Raw genomic sequence first — 19,415 nt, forward strand, 5'->3', positions numbered from 1 at the left:
TAAGGTCTGGCCATGCATAGGGTTTGCAATCCAATCAATGTTAATGCATTTGGCATCAATCAATGCTCATCAATGGATTACGGTTTAGTCATGTAGTTAGGTTTTAGGGCATCTTCAACAATGCCATATTGACATCAATGACAACTTTGACCAACAAATCTGCCTTGTTTCCACTCTAATCTGACTCATTTCTGTGACTTTTTTGCTTCAACGGGTTCACTCAAACACTCAACGAGAGTGCGGGGCCCTTCTATGGCCAAAAGATTTAATCTACCACTAAATTTTATTTCTAATCGCTCCATAAACTAAATTGTCTCTAATCAAACCACACTCTAGTTCTGCTAAAAAAACACCTTCTTGTATTTTTATTAATGAGGATGAGGATTATAAGGTATGTAATTGTACTTGTTATTAACTCATGTTTTATTTCATTTTCAGCACATATAGCCATGTATAAAGGTTGATTTTGGATGTAAAGCCTCATATATAAAGGCTGATTTTCAAATCTTGGATATACAACCTTTATCTATAAAGGATAGTTTTGGATTTTGAATCATGTAATCATCTATAAGAGTTAGTATAGAGTCTAGACTGGGTTTTCCTTTTAAAATGTCATTTATGTGTCTCATTCTTTTTTTCCTGAAAAGATAATGTGTTATTAACTTATTTGTAAAAAAATTACATACATACTGAGCTGCATGATGCGATGAAAGATTTCAGAGTTTCTGAAACGGGTATGTTTAGAAACGTGACCTCCCAAAAATGGAAATGTTCGCCGAAACATCATATATGTATATGTATATATAAATAAATATATGAATAAGTGAATAACACATTATCTTGCAGGAAAAAAGAGAATAAGACCCATAGATGACAATTTAGAAAGAATACCAAGTCTATATTAATTCTCATAGATGATTACATGATGGTCGAGTTTCAGAGTTTCAGGTACGGGTACGGCCCGAAATGTTGGGTTCCTAGAAGCTTCATGCAACATAGCATACATATGTAACGCGAGATATGCAAGATACATACATACACAAAATAATGTGTTATTAACTTATTTGTAAACAAACTTAGACACATACATACATACATACATATATACGTATGCCCAACGTTTCGGTCAATGTTTCCATTTTCCAGGGTTTGCGTTTCCAGCTGTACCCATTTTGAAAACTTCCAAACATTTCAGCGTTTCGTGCAACTAGGGCTATGAGTATGCCTAAGGAAGCCTAATTCCACATACAGTTATAGGACTTAATGATGTATCAACTAACCCATAACATTGATTTAAGAAATAAGGACATTTTGATGAAAAATTTATCCGCAAAGAGTGCCTTCTACTTGTTTGATATTGCAATAGATGTTTACCTATGTGGCATTATATATTTATGATCTAAATATAGGTTGGACGGTTAGTGACAAAATGGATCTCTATTCTGCTTATTCCCATTTGATGGATCATCTGTCTTGATAGTTGCTAAAGGAGAGAACTTCGATATTTTGAGAAGATAGTTTCTCAACTGAAATACTTACCTAGAGCACCCACTGTAGAGAAGGAGCTAAAAGCTGGTAGTGCATGCTAATGGAAGTGAATGAGCGGATTTGAGAGTTATAGGAAAAGTGCATATAAAGAAGCTCTTAGAACATTCTTGGAGAGAATTCTTCATTTTTCATTGCAATTAGTGTGTCAATTCATATGTAGTAGGCAACTTATAAGTTCGTCACCTACTGTGGTTTTCTAATGCTTTGTTGTTGATTTGACATACTCATGTTTGTAATTGTTTGCATGGATCTTTTGTGCTTTCACCTACTATGTCTGTTTACCTCTTCACCCATTTATATAATGGTGTTGAAAGGAATCTTATCCTAATTCTTACATTTTTCGTGTTTCAGAGTTCTTACTTGTGAATTTATAATGTCTGAAAGTAGTCACATGTAGCTATGGGTTGTGCAATTAACAATTTAACTTTATGCTTAGGAACAATTTTTTTTTGGAATGATACTGCATATTGTTTAGAATCGTCAAATTATTTACAAGGTTATTTTGATATGATAATGATTATTATAAACTATGGTGCTTTAAAAAATAACTAATCTAATCATCAAAACAAGCTGCATACAAGTGCCAGCTGCCTTACTAGATAATTTAAGAATTAATGATCTATTTTCATGAAGCTTGTGACTGATTCTAATCAGACTTTAGTTTCACTGTTCGATTGTTTTTTACCCCTTTTCAAAATCTTCTTTAAGGAATTTTGAATGAATATCTCATTGATTATTTCCTCTGCAGGAACGCATTTTGACAACAATATCATTCATACTGTCACTGATCAAAGAATTTGAAGTGGTTCGACCTATTCTTATTGTTACATCATCTACAACATTATCTAGCTGGGAATATGAACTATCACAATGCGACCAGCTGGTCAACTTTGTTGTTTATGGCGGAAATCGAAATTCAAGAGAATTTATTCGAAAAATGGAGTTCTATGAGGAAAGTGGATATGTGATGGCAGAAATAGTTCTCTCAACCTATGATGTTGTTCATATGGTAATTTTTTCTACTTCAATTTTTTTTCTACTCATTTTCCTACATCTTTATCAATTTCAAAGACTTTCTTTTTGAAATTGCTGCATATTACTTCGTAAAAGTTAAAACCAAGTACATCATAATCCAGACATTTACACCACATGAACAAATGTGGTACTAGGAAAGTTCCACCCTAAAAAGGATAAAACAGCAAGCATATGAACCTGGGCTCCCCCCTTTTTTTTCTTCGTGACAAAATATCTTTTTATTCCATATAAGGAATATAGAAGTTTCGGTCCTTGAGGAACTGCTCAAACAACAAGGCTCAGAAGCCATTGCAAGAAATATTCATTATGAGCTCTACATGTCACGTGTGGGAATTGAACCTGGGTGGGGAGGATACCAACATTTCTCCCTGCCACCTGAGCTAAAATCAATTGGCAAACTCCAACCTTTTTGTCATCCTCTTTTTGTTTATTTATGTTTCCCATTGTATCCCTTGTTCTAAGACCTTATCTTCATATAAATGCTTGCTTAATTTGAATTTTTGATAATGCAATATAGATATTTGAAATTTCTTGATACGACTCATATAATTGGCTTGTACATTGGACCAAACGATATCTATAAAGGAATTGTCCCAAAAATTTCTGTAGGGATAATCGAGAAGTTGTTGAAGGAAGAAAGTGGAAGGCTAGAATTTGATGCACAATTGAATTAGCTCCATCATGGACATAATAACATAGAAGTGTTATAGGGATGAGTCGGCCATGGATTTGATAACGAGGAAATTAAGTAATCTCAAGAGCGTAGTTCGTAAATGGGAACAATCTCAAAAAGCCAAATTGGAGAGGGACCTGCAGCGGATTGATGAAGAAATGGAGCAGTTAGGCAATAATATGGACCCCGTATCACTGTCCCTAGGTCACTTGAATAAAATGCAGGAGCTTGAGAGTAACAAAAGAAACATCCTAAACATCTAGGAGGCTTCTTGGCATCTAAAAAGCCGATCCATCTGGATTCAAGAGGGAGATCGTAATACGATATTTTTTCATCAATTTGCCAACCAAAGGAGGAATAAAAATACTATATGGGAAATGGAGTCGGTAGGGGGTGGTAGATTATATTCCACAATAGATATTCAGAAGGAGGTTGTTAGATATTTTGAGCAATTATATTTGGCCTGTTCTGGGGTGGATATAGAAGATTAAATCTGGGGGATTGAGCATCTCTCTTGCATGTTCTCGGAGGAGTCGAATGCTGTTTTGAGCAGAGTTGTTTCCATCAATGAAATTTCCAAGTTTCTCGATTCTTTTGCGAAGGATAAGTGTCTAGGCCCAGACGACTGGACTGTAGAACTTTTTCTGCATTTCTTTGACATTATGGGGTAGGATTTATTAAACATGATCGAAGAATCTCACTTATTTGGTCAGGTCTCTGGAGCAATTAACTCCACTTTCATTGCCCTCATCCCCAAATCCTCTCATCCGACTTCTTTCTTTGATTTTCGGTCGATTTCTCTTTGCAATATCACCTACAAATTGATTTTAAAAGTCATTGCAGGTAAGATTAAGGATGTCATTTCAAAATACATCTTGCCGGAACAATTCGACTCTCTCTAGATGCTAGATTCATGATGTTGCGGCTACTGTGCAGGAAGGTCTACATTCCATTCATACTAAGAAGAAAGAGGCTTTGATAGTGAAATTAGACTTGCATAAGGCCTACGATTCCGTTGATTGGTCCTATTTGTGCCTGATACTTTCTAAAATTGGGCTTTTTGTGGACAATGTAGGTCGGATAATGGCATGCTTGTCCTTTGCAAACTTTCTGTTGTTAATTAATGGTTTCCCATTGAACTTCTTCCGGGATAGCAAAGGACTTCAACACGGGTTCTCTTAGTCCCTGTTATTATTCACCTTAGTCATGGATGTTGATTTCTGGTAGCATCGGATGTGCTCTAAGTCTCAAGTTTTGTAGGGAGGCTTGGGCACATGTATTCCAAAGAACCCAAAAAGCATTTTAGGAAATTCCACCCAGAAACAATTTTATTAAAATAATTAATTATTTTTAATGGTAGCCTAAGTCTAAACTTAGGAAAATAAAATAATTAATGGGTATTAATCTAACTGTGGGTGTAACTTCTAGAAGAAGATGAGGATCAAGCAAAAATGATCTTAGCCATTGATTAGCTTTTAATCTGGACCATTGAATGTCAACGAGGAGATTATTTAAGGAGGCTTGAGGGTCACTTGGAAGACACACAGAGAGTGAGTTTAGAAGTTCGATTTTTTGAGGTAGAGCAGCTGCGGGGAGAATATTGATAGTGAGCTTGTGCAGTGAGGGACATGGATAGTTGGGTTGGAGTATCTTCTCCAGAGCCCATGATATGCAACAGAGAGGCAGAGAGACACTAGAAGGAGGCAACACAGGAACCAGGAGGGGTTGATGCTAAGCCAGAAGGGCTCACATAGAAGCAACAGTTCTCCAAGCAGAAGTTCTAATTTGTTGAGGGAGCTGACATTTTTGAGCCAAGAGGGCTAGAAACTGCTCCAAAAGGCAAATCGATTCCCAGTTGAGCTAACGCAGAGCCCTAGAGGCTGACCTAAGCCTACCCAGAGGCAGCATAGAAATAGTCGGGGACACATTGGTTTAGCTGTCAGATCAGCCAGAACTTGCTGGGTAGAGTGAGGTAATCTCACAAATTTCTTTTGCCAGTTTATTTCTCTGTAACTGGATTGTCGGGAGGGCATCCGGAGTTGTATTCACAAAACTACTGCTTAATAATAAAAACCCTCAGATCTGTTGCACCGGTTTTCCCGCATTGGGTTTTTTCGAGGACATTTGTCCAAAAAATACTGTGTTATTTGTGTTGTATCTTTCTATATTGTTCTATTCTTGTTTTGGGCATATTATTAATTGGTGTATGTTGTAGTGTATTAGCTTCGATATTTGCTGTAGGAAGCAGTAAATAATTTGTTTCAGTAATTAAAAAATAGGAGAAGTTTAATCAGTTGTTGCAGTAGGGATTCTGGTCTAGGAATTTTCACAATGGATGGGCTAAGTTTGAAGATTAAGGAGGCACATTTGTAGGGAGCTTTCTATGGGTTACAGGTAATTCGAATTGTCTTAGTCACACACCTTTTTTGTTGTTGATGATATACTAACATTTGGACAGGTCTCCTCAGATCAGTGGAAGACATTAAACCAAATTTTCGACATATTTGGTGCAACATCAGACCTGATTATGAATGGTAATAAATCCCTACTGATCCACTCCTCTGGTGACATGGAGGTGATTAATAATATTGCTAGGTTGTTCAATGTAGAGGCCTCACACATTGAGGAAGGTATTACATATATGGGTTTCAGATTGAAGCCCAACAAATATAGGATTTATGACTGGGGCTGGTTAGTAGATAAGTTTCAGAATCAGCTTTCCCTTTGGACACACCGTTGGCTTTCCTTGGGAGGTTGGTATATTTTAATTCAATCAGTCTTACAATAATTGTTGATGTATTTGATGCATCTATTCTAGCTTCTTGCAAATGTTATTAAGAGAACTAAAGCTATCATTGACTTCCTATGGTTTGGGAATAAGGAGATCCAAAAATATCACCTGGTTTGCTTTGATGCCATAACAAAAGGGAAAGATGCAGGTGGATGGGACATCCTTGACTTGAAGGCTTTCGACTGGGCCTTATTAACTAAAACATTATGGAGGGCTATCTTTGGTAGTGGGATATGGCAAGACATTATTTTGGATAAATATTTGAAGGGCAGGGACATCTTGGAATGGTACAAAAGGGGTGAGATTGGTGTGAGAAACGGTTCCTACATTTTGCAGAGCTTATTCAAAGTAGGTTGTTTGATAAGCTGCACTAGTCGTTCGGTAGGGGTGATAAAATATTGATTAGCTTTGACTCAATACTTGGAGTTGGACCCTCACAAAATCTTTCCATTGATCTCATCAACGCTCTTCATGCAAGAGGAATTTTCTTCCTGGACTAGGCAATTGGGAGTTGGCATGCAAATTTCCCGTATCCGTTGTGGAAGAGTGTTGCCGAGATTGGTTTGATGGGTTTATTTGCTAAGTCCTGGCAACGCTTTGTATATGAACTTCGGTTTTTAGGTTTAATGAAGAAAGTCACAAGTGATTCTTTGGCTTGGAATGGAACTATGAAAAATGGATCAGTGGTGATTTTAGATATTTACAATTTTATTTGTTGTAGGATCAATCCTTTAACTAGTTTGTGTTGGTACAGGAAAGCTTGGAGGTGGGAATTCCCTTTGAAGATTATCATATTTTGCTTGCTTGTCTCGAAAAACAAAATTCTTACTTGGGACAACATCTGTAAAAGGGGCTTTCAGGGTCCGAGTTTTTGTGCATTTTGCCGACATGAGAAGGAAAGTGTTGTGCATTTGTTCATTTAGTGCCCAATGTTAAAAGAGGTTTGGTTGTGTTCTAAAATGTGTTCAGCTTCCACAGACATGTACTTTTGACCAGTGTTGATAATATCGCTGATATATCGGTGATATTTTTGGCAAAACGATACGTTGTTGACTAAATATCACGATATTTGAAAATATCAGCGAAATATCGCCATATTTTGTAAATATCGGCTATGTTTAAAAATATGAAAAAATTTGATTTTTTATGTTTATTGATATTTTGCCGATAATTTTGTTGATATTGCCGAGAAGATGTTTTCAAGACCCTCGCTGATATTTTGCCGATATTGGTATTTTCAACACTGCTTTTGACTCCCTTGAAACATGCTATTGAGGGTGGTTTAATAGGAGAGGAAAATATAAATCTCTTCCGTTGTATGTTTCTTGGGAGATTTGAAGAGCTAGAAACTCTTTGATCTTTGATGATAGGCCATTAAACTGCTTTAGTGTTTGCTCAAATATTTTGGCATGGTTGTTGAATGGGAGGAATACATAGCAAGCTAATAAAATGCCCAAAATGTTGTCTTTTCAATTGCAGGTGGTTTTTCCAACGTTTTTTTTATGGTGCGGCTCGGGGTGGTAGTTGCGGTTGCAGAGCACGGTTGGGGATCTATTGTTAGATTCATTTTCTCCTTTAATAGCATGGGGAAAAGGGCTTGAACTCCAAAACTGAGCTTTTAGCCCTATGGGGATTGTTTTTTTTGCTAAGCGTTTTAAGATGGAGAACATTTCTATATATGGGGACCCTAGATCTATTATTGATGCAGTCATTGGGCAGTCCTCTCTCTCGGCACCCTCCTTGTCTAGCTAGATGGATCATATAGAGCTTCTAAAGCAGTCTTTTGTGAATATTGCTTTCATCCATGTGTACAGGGAACTTAATGCGGTGGCGGATGGATTATCTAAGCGAGGTTTGTTATATATTGCCGACTCTCTACATTACAGTTTCTATGTATATGGTAGGGAGATGATTGTGGGAGAAATTGATCTATGAGATACTTGATTCTCGGGTTTTTTATGTAGGTTTCTCTTTTTAGGATCGACGGATCTATGTATATTTTTTGTTTGTAGGATTGCATCAATCTGTGGAGTATGCTTTTAGACTATATTTAATTTTTGTGTCTGTTGTTCAACCTTGGATCTTTTGGCTTCTAGAGATAAGATGCTTTAGTTCGAATGTATAGCTTCATGGGAGCCCATCATCTTTTATTTTGGTGAACATTATAGAATATATGGACTATATATATTGGCATTGTTCTATTAATAGGAATTCCAACATTTTTTTCTTCTTCTTCTAAAAAAAAAACATAGAAGTGTTATAAACAATGGCAATGGCTATTCCATGATTAGATAACTGATAAGTTGTTGGAGGAACAAAGTGCAAGGATAGACTTTGATGCACAAGTAAATTAGCTCGATCATAGACATAATAAGGTAGCAAAAGTGTTATATATAGGGGTAAATGGCTATTCTATGATTAGATAACTGATAAGCTGTTGGAGGAACAAAGTGCAAGGATAGAATTCGATGCACAAGTAAATTAGCTCCATCATAGACATAATAAGGTAGCAAAAGTGTTATATAAAGGGTAAAGGCTATTCCATGCTTAGAATCACTTGACTATATAGGGGAGTATTGCAAAATTATTTGACAATATTCATGCTAAGGCTGTTGTCCCCTGATAATTATTTTATACAATTTATTATGCTAGGAAATCTATTGATGCTTTGGTTTCTACCAATCAAGAAATCGTGTCGGTTGCCTCAAAATCCAGGTCTTGTGAGAGGGCTCACAAGTCGAGAGTGTAATATTCCTAATTAGCCATGGCTAATTGGAATATTCGATTTTGTTTAATTTTTTCCTTCTATAGTTATTTGTAAAAAAAAAAAAAAAGTGAGGAGAGGGGACATAACTCACTTTTAGAATAAAAAGTCACTTCCTAGTAGTACAACGTTGTGACTTAAAGGGGAGCCAAGGGGGCCAAAGGGGGATGCAGAAATGGAGCCCACGCAGACACATGGAGGGACTGCGCAGGAGGGAAGAAACATGTGGCAAGAGAGGAATCACACAAGAGGAGGTGAGCCTTGGGATTGAGAGAGGCAAAGGCTATAAAAGAGAGAGGAGCCCCCTCATTTTGATCATTCAGTTATGAGCATTTGTGTTAGTCATTTCGACTTAGAGTATGCTGGCTGTTTAGCTACTCTACATTCGAAAGCTGGTGCAGGATGGAGTGTTGCAGCTACAGTATATCTCAACTGATGAACAGGTAGCTGACATTTTGACAAATCTCTCCCTAACAAGAAGCTTGTATATTTGAGAGACAAGCTTGGACTGGTTGATATATCCTCCTTTGTTGAAAGGGAGAGATAGATACATCATTCTTGTCTTCACTTTGGGAAGAAAGAATTGAGGATTGGGTAAGCATCTGGCATACGATACTCTTTGAGGATGAGGTAGGGCATCCAAGATAAGACTCAAGAGTAGTCATAGAGGACCGATATTCTTTGAGGACTGGGAATCCAAGATAAGAATAGTTCTGGAAGGACATATCTTGTGAACACTCTGGGGTATGTGCCTTGAGAGACAATGATGATGGTGTCTATAAGTCATTGCTCTCGCCAGCATTGTGCTCTGATCTTTTGGAGAGATAGAGTTATTAGTCAAGGCCTTGCTATGTGACAATGCTAGATGATGTGATGCTAAACAAACGGCTTACCAATCCGACTCTTCTTATGAGATCTCTTCAAATTGAGAATGTCCATGTACCATTTATAAATACCTCCCTAGTTAAGGGGGAGTTTTGAAAAATGTGTAACTAGGTTTGGTCTTCATAAATATGAAATGTACTTTTGATTCTTGTATATTGTAAAATGAAAGAAAAAAATATTATTGTTATTTTTGAAGCATGGGTTTCATGCTGAGGGTCTTTTATTTTAGAGGTGAAGCACCCACTAAGTGCTTCTAGGGTTTTTCCTACTTCAAGGAGTCAAAAGAGTCATTGTCATATGTTGAAGACCTCATTGGGCACATTGTAACTTGCAAAAATAATTATTTTTGTATTTAAAAGTGTCAAAATACCCTCCAAGACCAAGTCGGCCTGTCAGCTAAGAAGTCGGCCTCACGTGAGGTATTTCATCCACCTTGGAAGCCTATATATACGAGGGAACTCTACCTCCTAGAGACATAATTCATTCCAGTGTTGAAAATATCGGTATCGGCAAAATATCGACGAGGGTCCAGAAAACATCTTATCGGCAATATCGACGAAAATATCGGCAAATATTAGTAAGCATAAAAATGCATAATATATTCACTTTTTTTTCTTCAGATTTTAAACATATAAAGCAATAACAACATGAAATAAACACATTGACACATAAATATGAAGAAAGCACTAATATATATGATGTCAAATAGTAATGATACATCAAAAGTGATACCAAATCCTGCTGATCCCTGATAATTGTCCAATCAAGGACTCAAATGTGGAGAACCAATACAAAATAATATCACATATATAAAAGTATCTCATCATCATGAGTTATATGTAGCAAAACAAATAAAACTAGTAGCTATCTATCTGAAATCACTGCCCTCTCCCCCTTTTATGGGAAAACATTATGGGTTGTTTGTCAGGCCTGCCCCTAGTAGTAGAAGGCCCTGTCCCTGCCTCTGCACCTAATGTCAATAATGAGTGCTAGGTGTGGAACTGTGCTCTCCTATATCTATAGCAGATGGTGTTGATGCTGATGCTCCCACAATGTACTCCTCCTCCTCGTGCTCCTCCCCCTCCTCCTCCTCTTGTTGCCCCTGTTCTAATGGATCAATTGGCTTTAACCATGAAGGTGAGTCCTCCAAGATGGGCTCCTTAGACTCCACCCTCTACTGAGACAATACATCAATATTGTCTAAGGAAATGGCATCTGGATCCATTGGTGCTTCTATTTGCTTCACTTGAAGTCGTATATTGTAATGCACATACACTAAATCATTAAGGCGTGCAAACTCCAACTTGTAAGAATGTCAAACAAACTAATGAGTCTTGACTCTTGACTCTTGACACTTGAAGGTCATAAATTAAAAATTAAAATTACAATAAGTGTAATTTCTCAACTGAAGGCTGAAGCTCAAAGTTATACTTGTTGCACTCTTTTGCGTGTATTTTCTCAAATACACTCCAATTGCGCTCACACCCTGAAGAGTTACATGTTTGACTCAAGATTCTTATGGCCAATTTCTGCAAATTTCGTGCCCTTGCATGATAGCTTCGTCACCAAATATCTACAACAAAATAAAGAAATAAAAAATTCAAAAACTTAAAACATAATTAAACTTTCAAATAAAAGTTACATAATTGAATTTTAAAAAACTAGAATTATAAGCAAGGAAATTCTAAATTGAAAATTCTAATTTCTAATGAGTGATTACTTGTCACTTACGTGGCATGAAGAGGCTCCTTTCCCTAATAGCATCATCAAAGCCAACTAGGCCAACACAATCTCGATAAAACTGTATCTTACGATTGACTTTGCTACGAAGCTCAGGATCAGGGACCATCCTATGAATACAGGAATGGATCCCTTCCATCACCTCGCCATCAAAATCAAAGCCGCATTTGTATGAAAATGCGGGTTTGAGGAAGAGTGTTGCTGCATGAATGGGTCGATGAAGCATCTCCGTCCACCAACTATCAATCACATCCCATAACATCATATGCCTATCAACGCCAACAGAACCCCTGTCTGCATAATAAGAACGAATGGCCTCCTTGGCCCTATCCATGGCCTCATACAAATAAGATATTGCAGGCTTCTCCCCATCTACCAATCTCAGTTACTTTACTATAGGTTCACTAACTGAGCATGGTTCTTCTACTCCATGCCAAAACGTGTCAGAGTACACCATTTTTGCAATGGTTCTCCCGTCCTGTCTCTTGTTGTATTTACAATTACGCTAGTTTGTTGATTTGGGGTAGCATCGGATGTGCTCTAGCCTTGAAACTTGGTGGAGAGGCTAAGGCACATGAGATCTCCAATACCCATAAAGTGTTTGGGCAAATTCTAAATAGTTTGGGAGATATTAAAATAATTAATATTTTTAATGGAGTCCCTAAGTCGAAACTTAGGAAAATAAAATATTAATGTAAATTAATATAAAACTGTGTTAGAATGGACCAAAAGTCATGCATCAAGCCAAATCTAATCTTAGCCGTTGATTAGGGACTTAATCTTGGCCGTTGATTTGTCAACGAGAAAAGTATAAGTGGAGGCTTGAGGGTCACTTGGAGAACACACCGACTTGATCAAGATTTCGACTTTCTGGGGTTGGGTTTGCTGAGGAAGTCGAGAGAGTGATCAGAGTTGCAGCTGAGGGGCAGTGAATACAGAAGCAGAGAGGCAGAGATAGCACTAGGAGGATCAGCGCAGTAGTCGAGAGTGAGGGACGCAGAACCAACCAGGGGTTCATGCAGAGCCAGCCAGGGCTCACGCATAGGCAGCCAGGAGCTGTGCAGTGCCTCAGAGGGCCAGCTTGGGTGACGCAAAGGGCTAGAGGGCTGAAGTAGTGCCTCGAGAGGCTGACGCATAGGCAGCTAGGAGCTGTGCAGTGCCTCAGAGGGCCAGCTTGGGTGACGCAAAGGGCTAGAGGGCTGAAGTAGTGCCTCGAGAGGCTGACGCAGGCCAAGCCAGAGTGACGTTGGGCAAATGCTAGGCCAGAAAGGGTTGACGCTATCCCTAGAGGCTGACACTGGGGTTTCGTGGGGCAGATTGGAGCTGTGAAGCTGTCGGAGTGATTATCCGGGGTTTCAGCCGGAACATCTGTCTCCGACTGAGAGGTACTACTGCTGAGATTATTCTCTATTGGGTGAGCCGGTTTTGGCACCCAGATTGTATTCAGAAACTGCATAATAATAAAACCCTTAGATAGCTGCACCAGTTTTCCCGCATTGGGTTTTTCCGGGGACATTGGTCCAAAAACAACGGTGTCACTTGTGTGCTTGTTTTTGTTTCCTTCAGTTGATGATCTGTAATGTGTTGAGCATGTACTTGTATTTATTTCCAGTATTTACATGGTAAATAACTTGTTAATTAACAGAACAAGTAGGTAGGAATAAATCAATAAAGTACATGAAGGGTTTCTAACAGTTAGACTTAGAAATTTCAACATGGTGTCAGAGCGTGGTTACAGATCACAGGAGAGCTAAACGCATCAGCTAAGCAGATCATTTGCAGTAGAATCAACTGTCCCAAGTGACAATAGCTGATCCTTGCAGAAGCAACAGAGGAAGGGTTGACTCAGAGGGACTGCTTCATCAGTTCGGGCCAGAGAGAGGCCAGAGCAGAGGCTAAGGAGGGAAGAAAGAGGCTCACATAGAGCCACGTAGAGACCAGGAGGGTTGACGCAGTGGCTGAGGGAGCTATTTTTGTTGTATCTAGGATTGCGCAGAGCCTAGAAGCTCAGTCCTTCAGTTGCTGTGGCGAAGGAAGCTGGGGGCAGTTTGCAGGAGTGACGTTGGTGGGGTACCATGGTCAGAACAGTACCTAACAGGGCAAGATCAAGGTAGAGGGAGTTGCTGCCGAGGCAGATTTCCTGCCAAGGAATCCAGATCCGTGTTGCAGTTGCACAAACGATTGGCAAAAGGATTTCTAGGAGGGAAATTGGGACTTAGAGGGAGTCCAGAAGAGAAATTGCAGACGGGAAGTAGATAAACTCGGAGGAGTCGAACTGAGAACTTCCAGACAGGAAGTAGAGAGACTCAGTAGGAGTCGAATCGAGAACTTCCAGGCGGGAAGTAGAGAGACTCGGAGGAGTCGACAGAGGAGAGTAGAGAGATGGTCGTGAATAGGCTGAGAAATTGGGACAGGCTGGACGGAGCGTCCAACTTTGTGATCTAGAAGGCGAGGATCCTGTCCATTCTAGACAGACATCGTATCAAGGGCTTCGCCTTGAGAGTAATGGTTATCCCAGTTGACTCGGTAGCTAATGAAAGGTACGAGGAGGCAATGGCTAAGGCAAAGTGCATCATCCTTGATGGGGTCAAGGATCATGTGGTCCAACATATTGACAAGAAGGAAACGACAAAGGAGATGTGGGACACTTTGAAGACATTGTACCAACATATTTCCGTGCAAAGGAAGATGCTCCTGGAGAATCAGCTAAGGTCATACCGGATGCAGAAAGGAGAGCTGATAGATGTCTTCCTCGGTCGGTTGAAGGAGATCCGTGACCAACTAACTTCCATAGGGGCCACGTCAGATTAGGAGTTGATGGTAAGGACCGCACTTAACGCAGTCTCCGAGGATTGGGAGACATTTGTCCAGAGCATACTGTGTAGGACGAGTCTTCCGGATTGGGAAGAACGTGGGTGGCTCTTCGTCAAGAAGAGATCAAAGGATTGGTTGATCTGAAATGGGGACCTAAAGGCTTCTTGTCAGCTTACAAGAACCTCTCCCACTGCAACGCTTAAACAATTTCCAAGATCTATGCTTATGATTGATAATTTGTGGAAATAAGCACTTGAAATAGGTGTATGCCTATGTTTGCCTTTAACTGCTTAATTGCCTTAAGTTTATTTTGCTTAAACTGATATATAAACACACATAACAGTAAAATGCAGTAAATAAATAAACACATAAGACAACAATATAATATGGAGTTCACCCTGATATCTTGGGCTACGTTTACTTGAGCTCTAATCAACTCCACTAGGCTCTTTGGGATTATGGTAATGCTTCTTCTACAAGTTCCACACTTGACTCTATTGGTTTAAAACTGCACCTATGGGTTTAAAATACCATCTTATCCTGCTGGCTGTCCATACTTTGTAGACAGATCTAGGCTTCTCTGGACTAGATTCCTTCAATCAGTGCTTCGGGCTATCTTGAGCTCCTGGCTTGCACCAACTCCCTCAGATTTCTTTTATTGTCTCTGGAATTCCTTCTTTTGTCTTCAGCACACATCAGACACCAGTAATAGCTTGATCATTTGATCTCTTTGCTGTTCTGAACTTCATTACGGCCCAAGGCTCGTAGAAGTCTGTTTTGAGCTCTCTGGCTCTGCGGCTTTGGCTCTCTAGCTAACTGGCTCTGGCTCTCAACTCTCTTGCTCATCTAGCTTTGGCTCTCTTAGCTATCTGGCTCTGTCCGTCTGGCTCTGCCTCCAACCTCTAGTGGCTCTGCCTTTGCTCGACCCTCTGGCTCTGAAGCTCTCAGGCTTTCTGGCTCTTGGTGCTCAAGTTATCGGGCTCTCTGTCCCTTCCTCATCCTAAGGAATCATCTCTGGGCAATTCGCCCCCAACCTCTGGTGGCTCTATGCCTCTATCAACTTTGTGGCTATGGGTTGTTATAGCGTGAGCTCTCTGGAGAGAGAACTTCCCTAAAGGGAACCTGCTATGAGCTCTTCGAAGGGAGACTTGCTCTCTCAAGGGAAAACTTGCTTCTTCGTTTGGCTCTCTAGCCTTTGAGGAATCCTCCAACTCTGCGGCTTCCATCCGTTCCTCTCTGTGCCATCATTCCTCTGCGACTCTGCGGCTTCTTCTGCTCCCTGTGGCTCTGTGTCTGGCCCTCTGGATCTGTGGCTCTGCGTTTGGCCATTTGGCTTTGTGGCTCTGTGTCTCTGTGCTTGGCCCTCTGGCTTTGCGTGTTCTATAACGCATTCCTGTTACAAACGCCTGCTTACATCGTGGCAAGGAGAATGGGAGACGTTACAAAGAAAATACATAGGCGGCCTTTCTTCGGGCAAATTCTCGAAAACGGAACAAAATTCCAATACACAGAGATATACGTGAAAACACGGAAAAACCCGACCGAAATCCTTAAGACGGACTTCAAAGGAATATCAACCCACATCTATAACCTTTTTGAGTTCGTGCTTTATCGCAAGTCACATGTCACAATGGCGTGCTTCTCCTTTGTATTTGGGATTCGCCGATCGCCGATATCGTCGATTGGCCCATCGCATATCGCATGTCGCATGGGTCTAAGGCTTGGCGCTTTATCCCTCCGATCGCCGATCGCTCATCGCATATCGCATATCGCACATCGCGCATCGCATCGGCATGGGTCTGGGTGCTTTGCTCCTCCGATCGCCCGATATCACTGATCGCATATCGCAAATGCATTGGCGTAGGGGTCTGGGTGCTCTGTTCCTCCGATCGCCCGATCGCCGATCGACGCTTATCGCATATCGCTCATCAGTCCTTCGCAATGCCACGGGCCATGGTCCATCACCTTTGGTTATGTGCGATGCGATAAAGCGTTCATCGCTTATCACTAAACCTTCATGCCTTTGGCTTAAGTCCTCCCTTTGGATGCTTGTGATGCGATAAAAGGTTGCGATGCGATTTCTTAAAGGAACACACATATTTTCCCTTAAGTCCCATTTAATAAGAAATTGCCTCCTTTTCAAAGGACAGTGGGCAAATTTCTTTTTACAATATCTTGTACATTCGAATTCCGTTTTCGCCCATTGAAATTGCGCTAGATTCAGAATGAAGAGATCTATCTAATGAGATTATTTTCAGGAGCATCCTTTGACTTTCATTTTTGAGCATTTAGAAAGTCCTTTAGGATCATTTTCTGATCACTGACCAAGGTGGGAAGTAGCGGCAAAGGGGCCAGGATCAAGAAGGAAGAGGAAGAGGAAGAGGATGTGGCTCTAGCATTTGCGGGAAAGCAGGAGAAGAGGAAGAAGAAGGACCTCACCAAGGTCAAGTGCTTCCATTGTGGGGAATTGGGTCCTATGTGAACTAGTGTCCAAGGAAGAAGAGTAAGGGAGAGGCTTCTGATTCGAAGGCAGCGCTAGTGAGGGCAAAGAAAGAATACGAGGAGGATGACGATTGTGCCATGAGTGCTCATGTGCCACTTGAGAAGAAGTGGGGAGACATCAAGCTGTAGTGAGGAGTACTACAGACGACGAGGGGCAGGATCCTTGAGGTACCCAACCTCTTGGATTATACCTTGCTACAGGAGCCCCGAAGAGGAGTAGCAGGACTGGCGGATGTCGGTAGAGACGGATGCGGATGAAGCGACAGAGAGTGCTACAGTGCAGGAATCCCCGGGCAGCGCGAGGCTAGCAGGCTGCAACAATGCGAGAGGCACGGGAGTGTTGCAACGGTGCAGGATGGCACAGAGAGGTGTGCAACGGTGCGAGATGCAGGGTTTTTTTGTAGCAGCGCAGAGGTTAGTAGAGGGAGCACTTGTTAGTGACAAAGGCAGCTTCAGCATCGGGAGGGCTTCTAGCCTAACAGGGATGTCAAAAGTTGGGTGGATCAATTACTTGCTTCTCAGTAACTGAGTTGTAGTGCAATAGTAGTATGCAGTAGCACGATGCAATATGATGAGAGGGGATGCAGTGTTGGGAGGATGGACCAGTAGTAGCACGGATGCAGAGGGAGTTGCTGTACAGATGCAACAGTGGTAGTGGCAGTGGCAGGGCCATGGGTAGCAGTACATGATGCAGCAGCTTCAGAGGATGTTGGGCAGCAGGCCTAGCATCAACATAAGGACGATGCCGGATGATCAAGGTGATGCTCAGTCAGGAGTATTATTAGAGCACAGTCCTTGCTAAGAGGGAGTGTTGATTTGGGGTAGCATCGGATGTGCTCTAGCCTCGAAACTTGGTGGAGAGGCTAAGGCACATGATATTTCCAATACCAAGAAAGGGTTTGGGTAGATTCTAAACAGTTTGGGAGATATTAAAATAATTAATATTTTTAATGGAGTCCCTAAGTCTAAACTTAACGAAAATAAAATATTAATGTGAATTAATATAAAACTGTGTTAGAATGGTCCAAAAGTCATGGATCAAGTCAAATCTAATCTTAGCCGTTGATTAGGGACTTAATCTTGGCCGTTGATTTGTTAATGAGAAAAGTATAAGAGGAGGCTTGAGGGTCACTTGGAGAACACACAGAGTTGATCAAGATTTTGACTTTCTGGGGTTGGGTTTGCTGAGGAAGTTGAGAGAGTGATCAGAGTTGTAGCTGAGGGGTAGCGAATACAGAAGCAAAGAGGCAGAGATAGGACCAGGAGGATCAACGCAGTAGCTGAGAGTGAGGGACGCAGAACTAGCCAGGGGTTCATGCAGAGCTAGCCAAGGCTCACGCAGAGGGCCAGCGTGGTGACACAGAGGCCCAGAGGGCTGACCCAAGCAACGTTGGGCCAGAAAGGGCTGACGTTGTCCCTAGAGGCTGACACTGGGGTTTCGTGGGGCAGATTGGAGCTGTGAAGCTGCCAGAGTGATTATCGAGGGTTTCAACCAGAACATCTGTCTCCGACTGAGAGGTACTACTTCCGAGATTATTCTCTGTTGGGTGAGCTGGTTTTGGCACCCAGATTGTATTCAGAAACTGCATAATAGTAAAACCCTCAGATCGCTGCACCGGTTTTCCCGCATTGGGTTTTTCCAGTGACATTGGTCCAAAAACAACGGTGTCACTTGTGTGCTTGTTTTTGTTTCCTTCAGTTGATGATCTGTGATGTGTTGAGCATGTACTTGTATTTATTTCTAGTATTTACATGGTAAATAACTTGTTAATTAACAGACAAGTAGGTAGGAATAAATCAGTAAAGTGCATGAAGGGTTTCTAACAGTTAGACTTAGAAATTCCAACATAGTCATCAGACACAAACATTTGCTTCAACTCGAACTGACATCAAAGCAAAGACTGAAGAGTAATAAAGTTTGTGGCAAAACGTGTGATCGCAAGACGCCGCAACTCCTTGTTTCTAGTGAACCTCCTCATGAGGCTAAGAACAAAAGCATGGTTATAAATAAAATTGGGGATGCTCCTAGCCATATCAACCACCTCCTTGATGAAGGAGAGTTTCCCCATATCCTCAAGCAGCAAATCGAGACAATGCGCTGCACACGGAGTCCAAAACAATGTGCGATGCCTCTCCATAAGCATCTTGTCGGCAGACACATAATTAGTTGCATTGTTTATTATGACTTGCACCACATTATGCACACCAAGTCCCGAATGAACCCATCTAACAACTCACATATCGTTGTTGCATCTTTGATATGTTCTGATGCATCCACTGATTTAATAAACATGGTACCTTTAGGACAATGTACCAAGAAATTTAAAAGGGTCCTACCCTTCCTATCTGTCCAACCATTAGACATCACTGTGCATCCAGAAAATTCCCATGTTTTTTTCAACTCTGCCAATCTAGAGTTGATGTCCTGCTTTTTTGCTTGAAGAATTGGCCCCCGCAACTTCTCATATGTAGCACTTTTCTACCCTGGGCCCACAACAGCAATAACATCACACATTGGCTGCCAAAATGGATTGGTTTTGGTAATGCTGAGAGGTAAGTCGCTCCAGAAAAGACACCTCCCCATGACTCTATCTGCTTCTTGCTTCTCCTTTTTTTTAACAATTGATTTTATGCCAGGTTGTGCTCCATGTCTTGTTCGTGGA

The 19,415-nt window shown here is 40.8% G+C and overlaps 1 protein-coding gene across 4 annotated transcripts in view; it reads left to right on the top strand.

Moving 5' to 3' along the window:
* LOC149257442 (uncharacterized) overlaps positions 1-19,415 on the top strand; it is a 454,745-nt gene that overhangs the window by 78,175 nt on the left and 357,155 nt on the right. For all 4 annotated transcript variants that reach the window (XM_089414304.1, XM_089414300.1, XM_089414302.1 and 1 more), the window contains one exon: positions 2,297-2,557. In XM_089414304.1, coding sequence (XP_089270430.1) covers positions 2,297-2,557 — 261 coding nt within the window. The remainder of the gene's footprint in view (positions 1-2,296; positions 2,558-19,415) is intronic.

The sequence above is a fragment of the Pinus tabuliformis genome, chromosome 6 (genome assembly GCF_031772625.1).
Source record: "Pinus tabuliformis cultivar Carrire ecotype Pingquan chromosome 6, CPIR1, whole genome shotgun sequence".
Lineage (NCBI taxonomy): Eukaryota > Viridiplantae > Streptophyta > Pinopsida > Pinales > Pinaceae > Pinus > Pinus tabuliformis.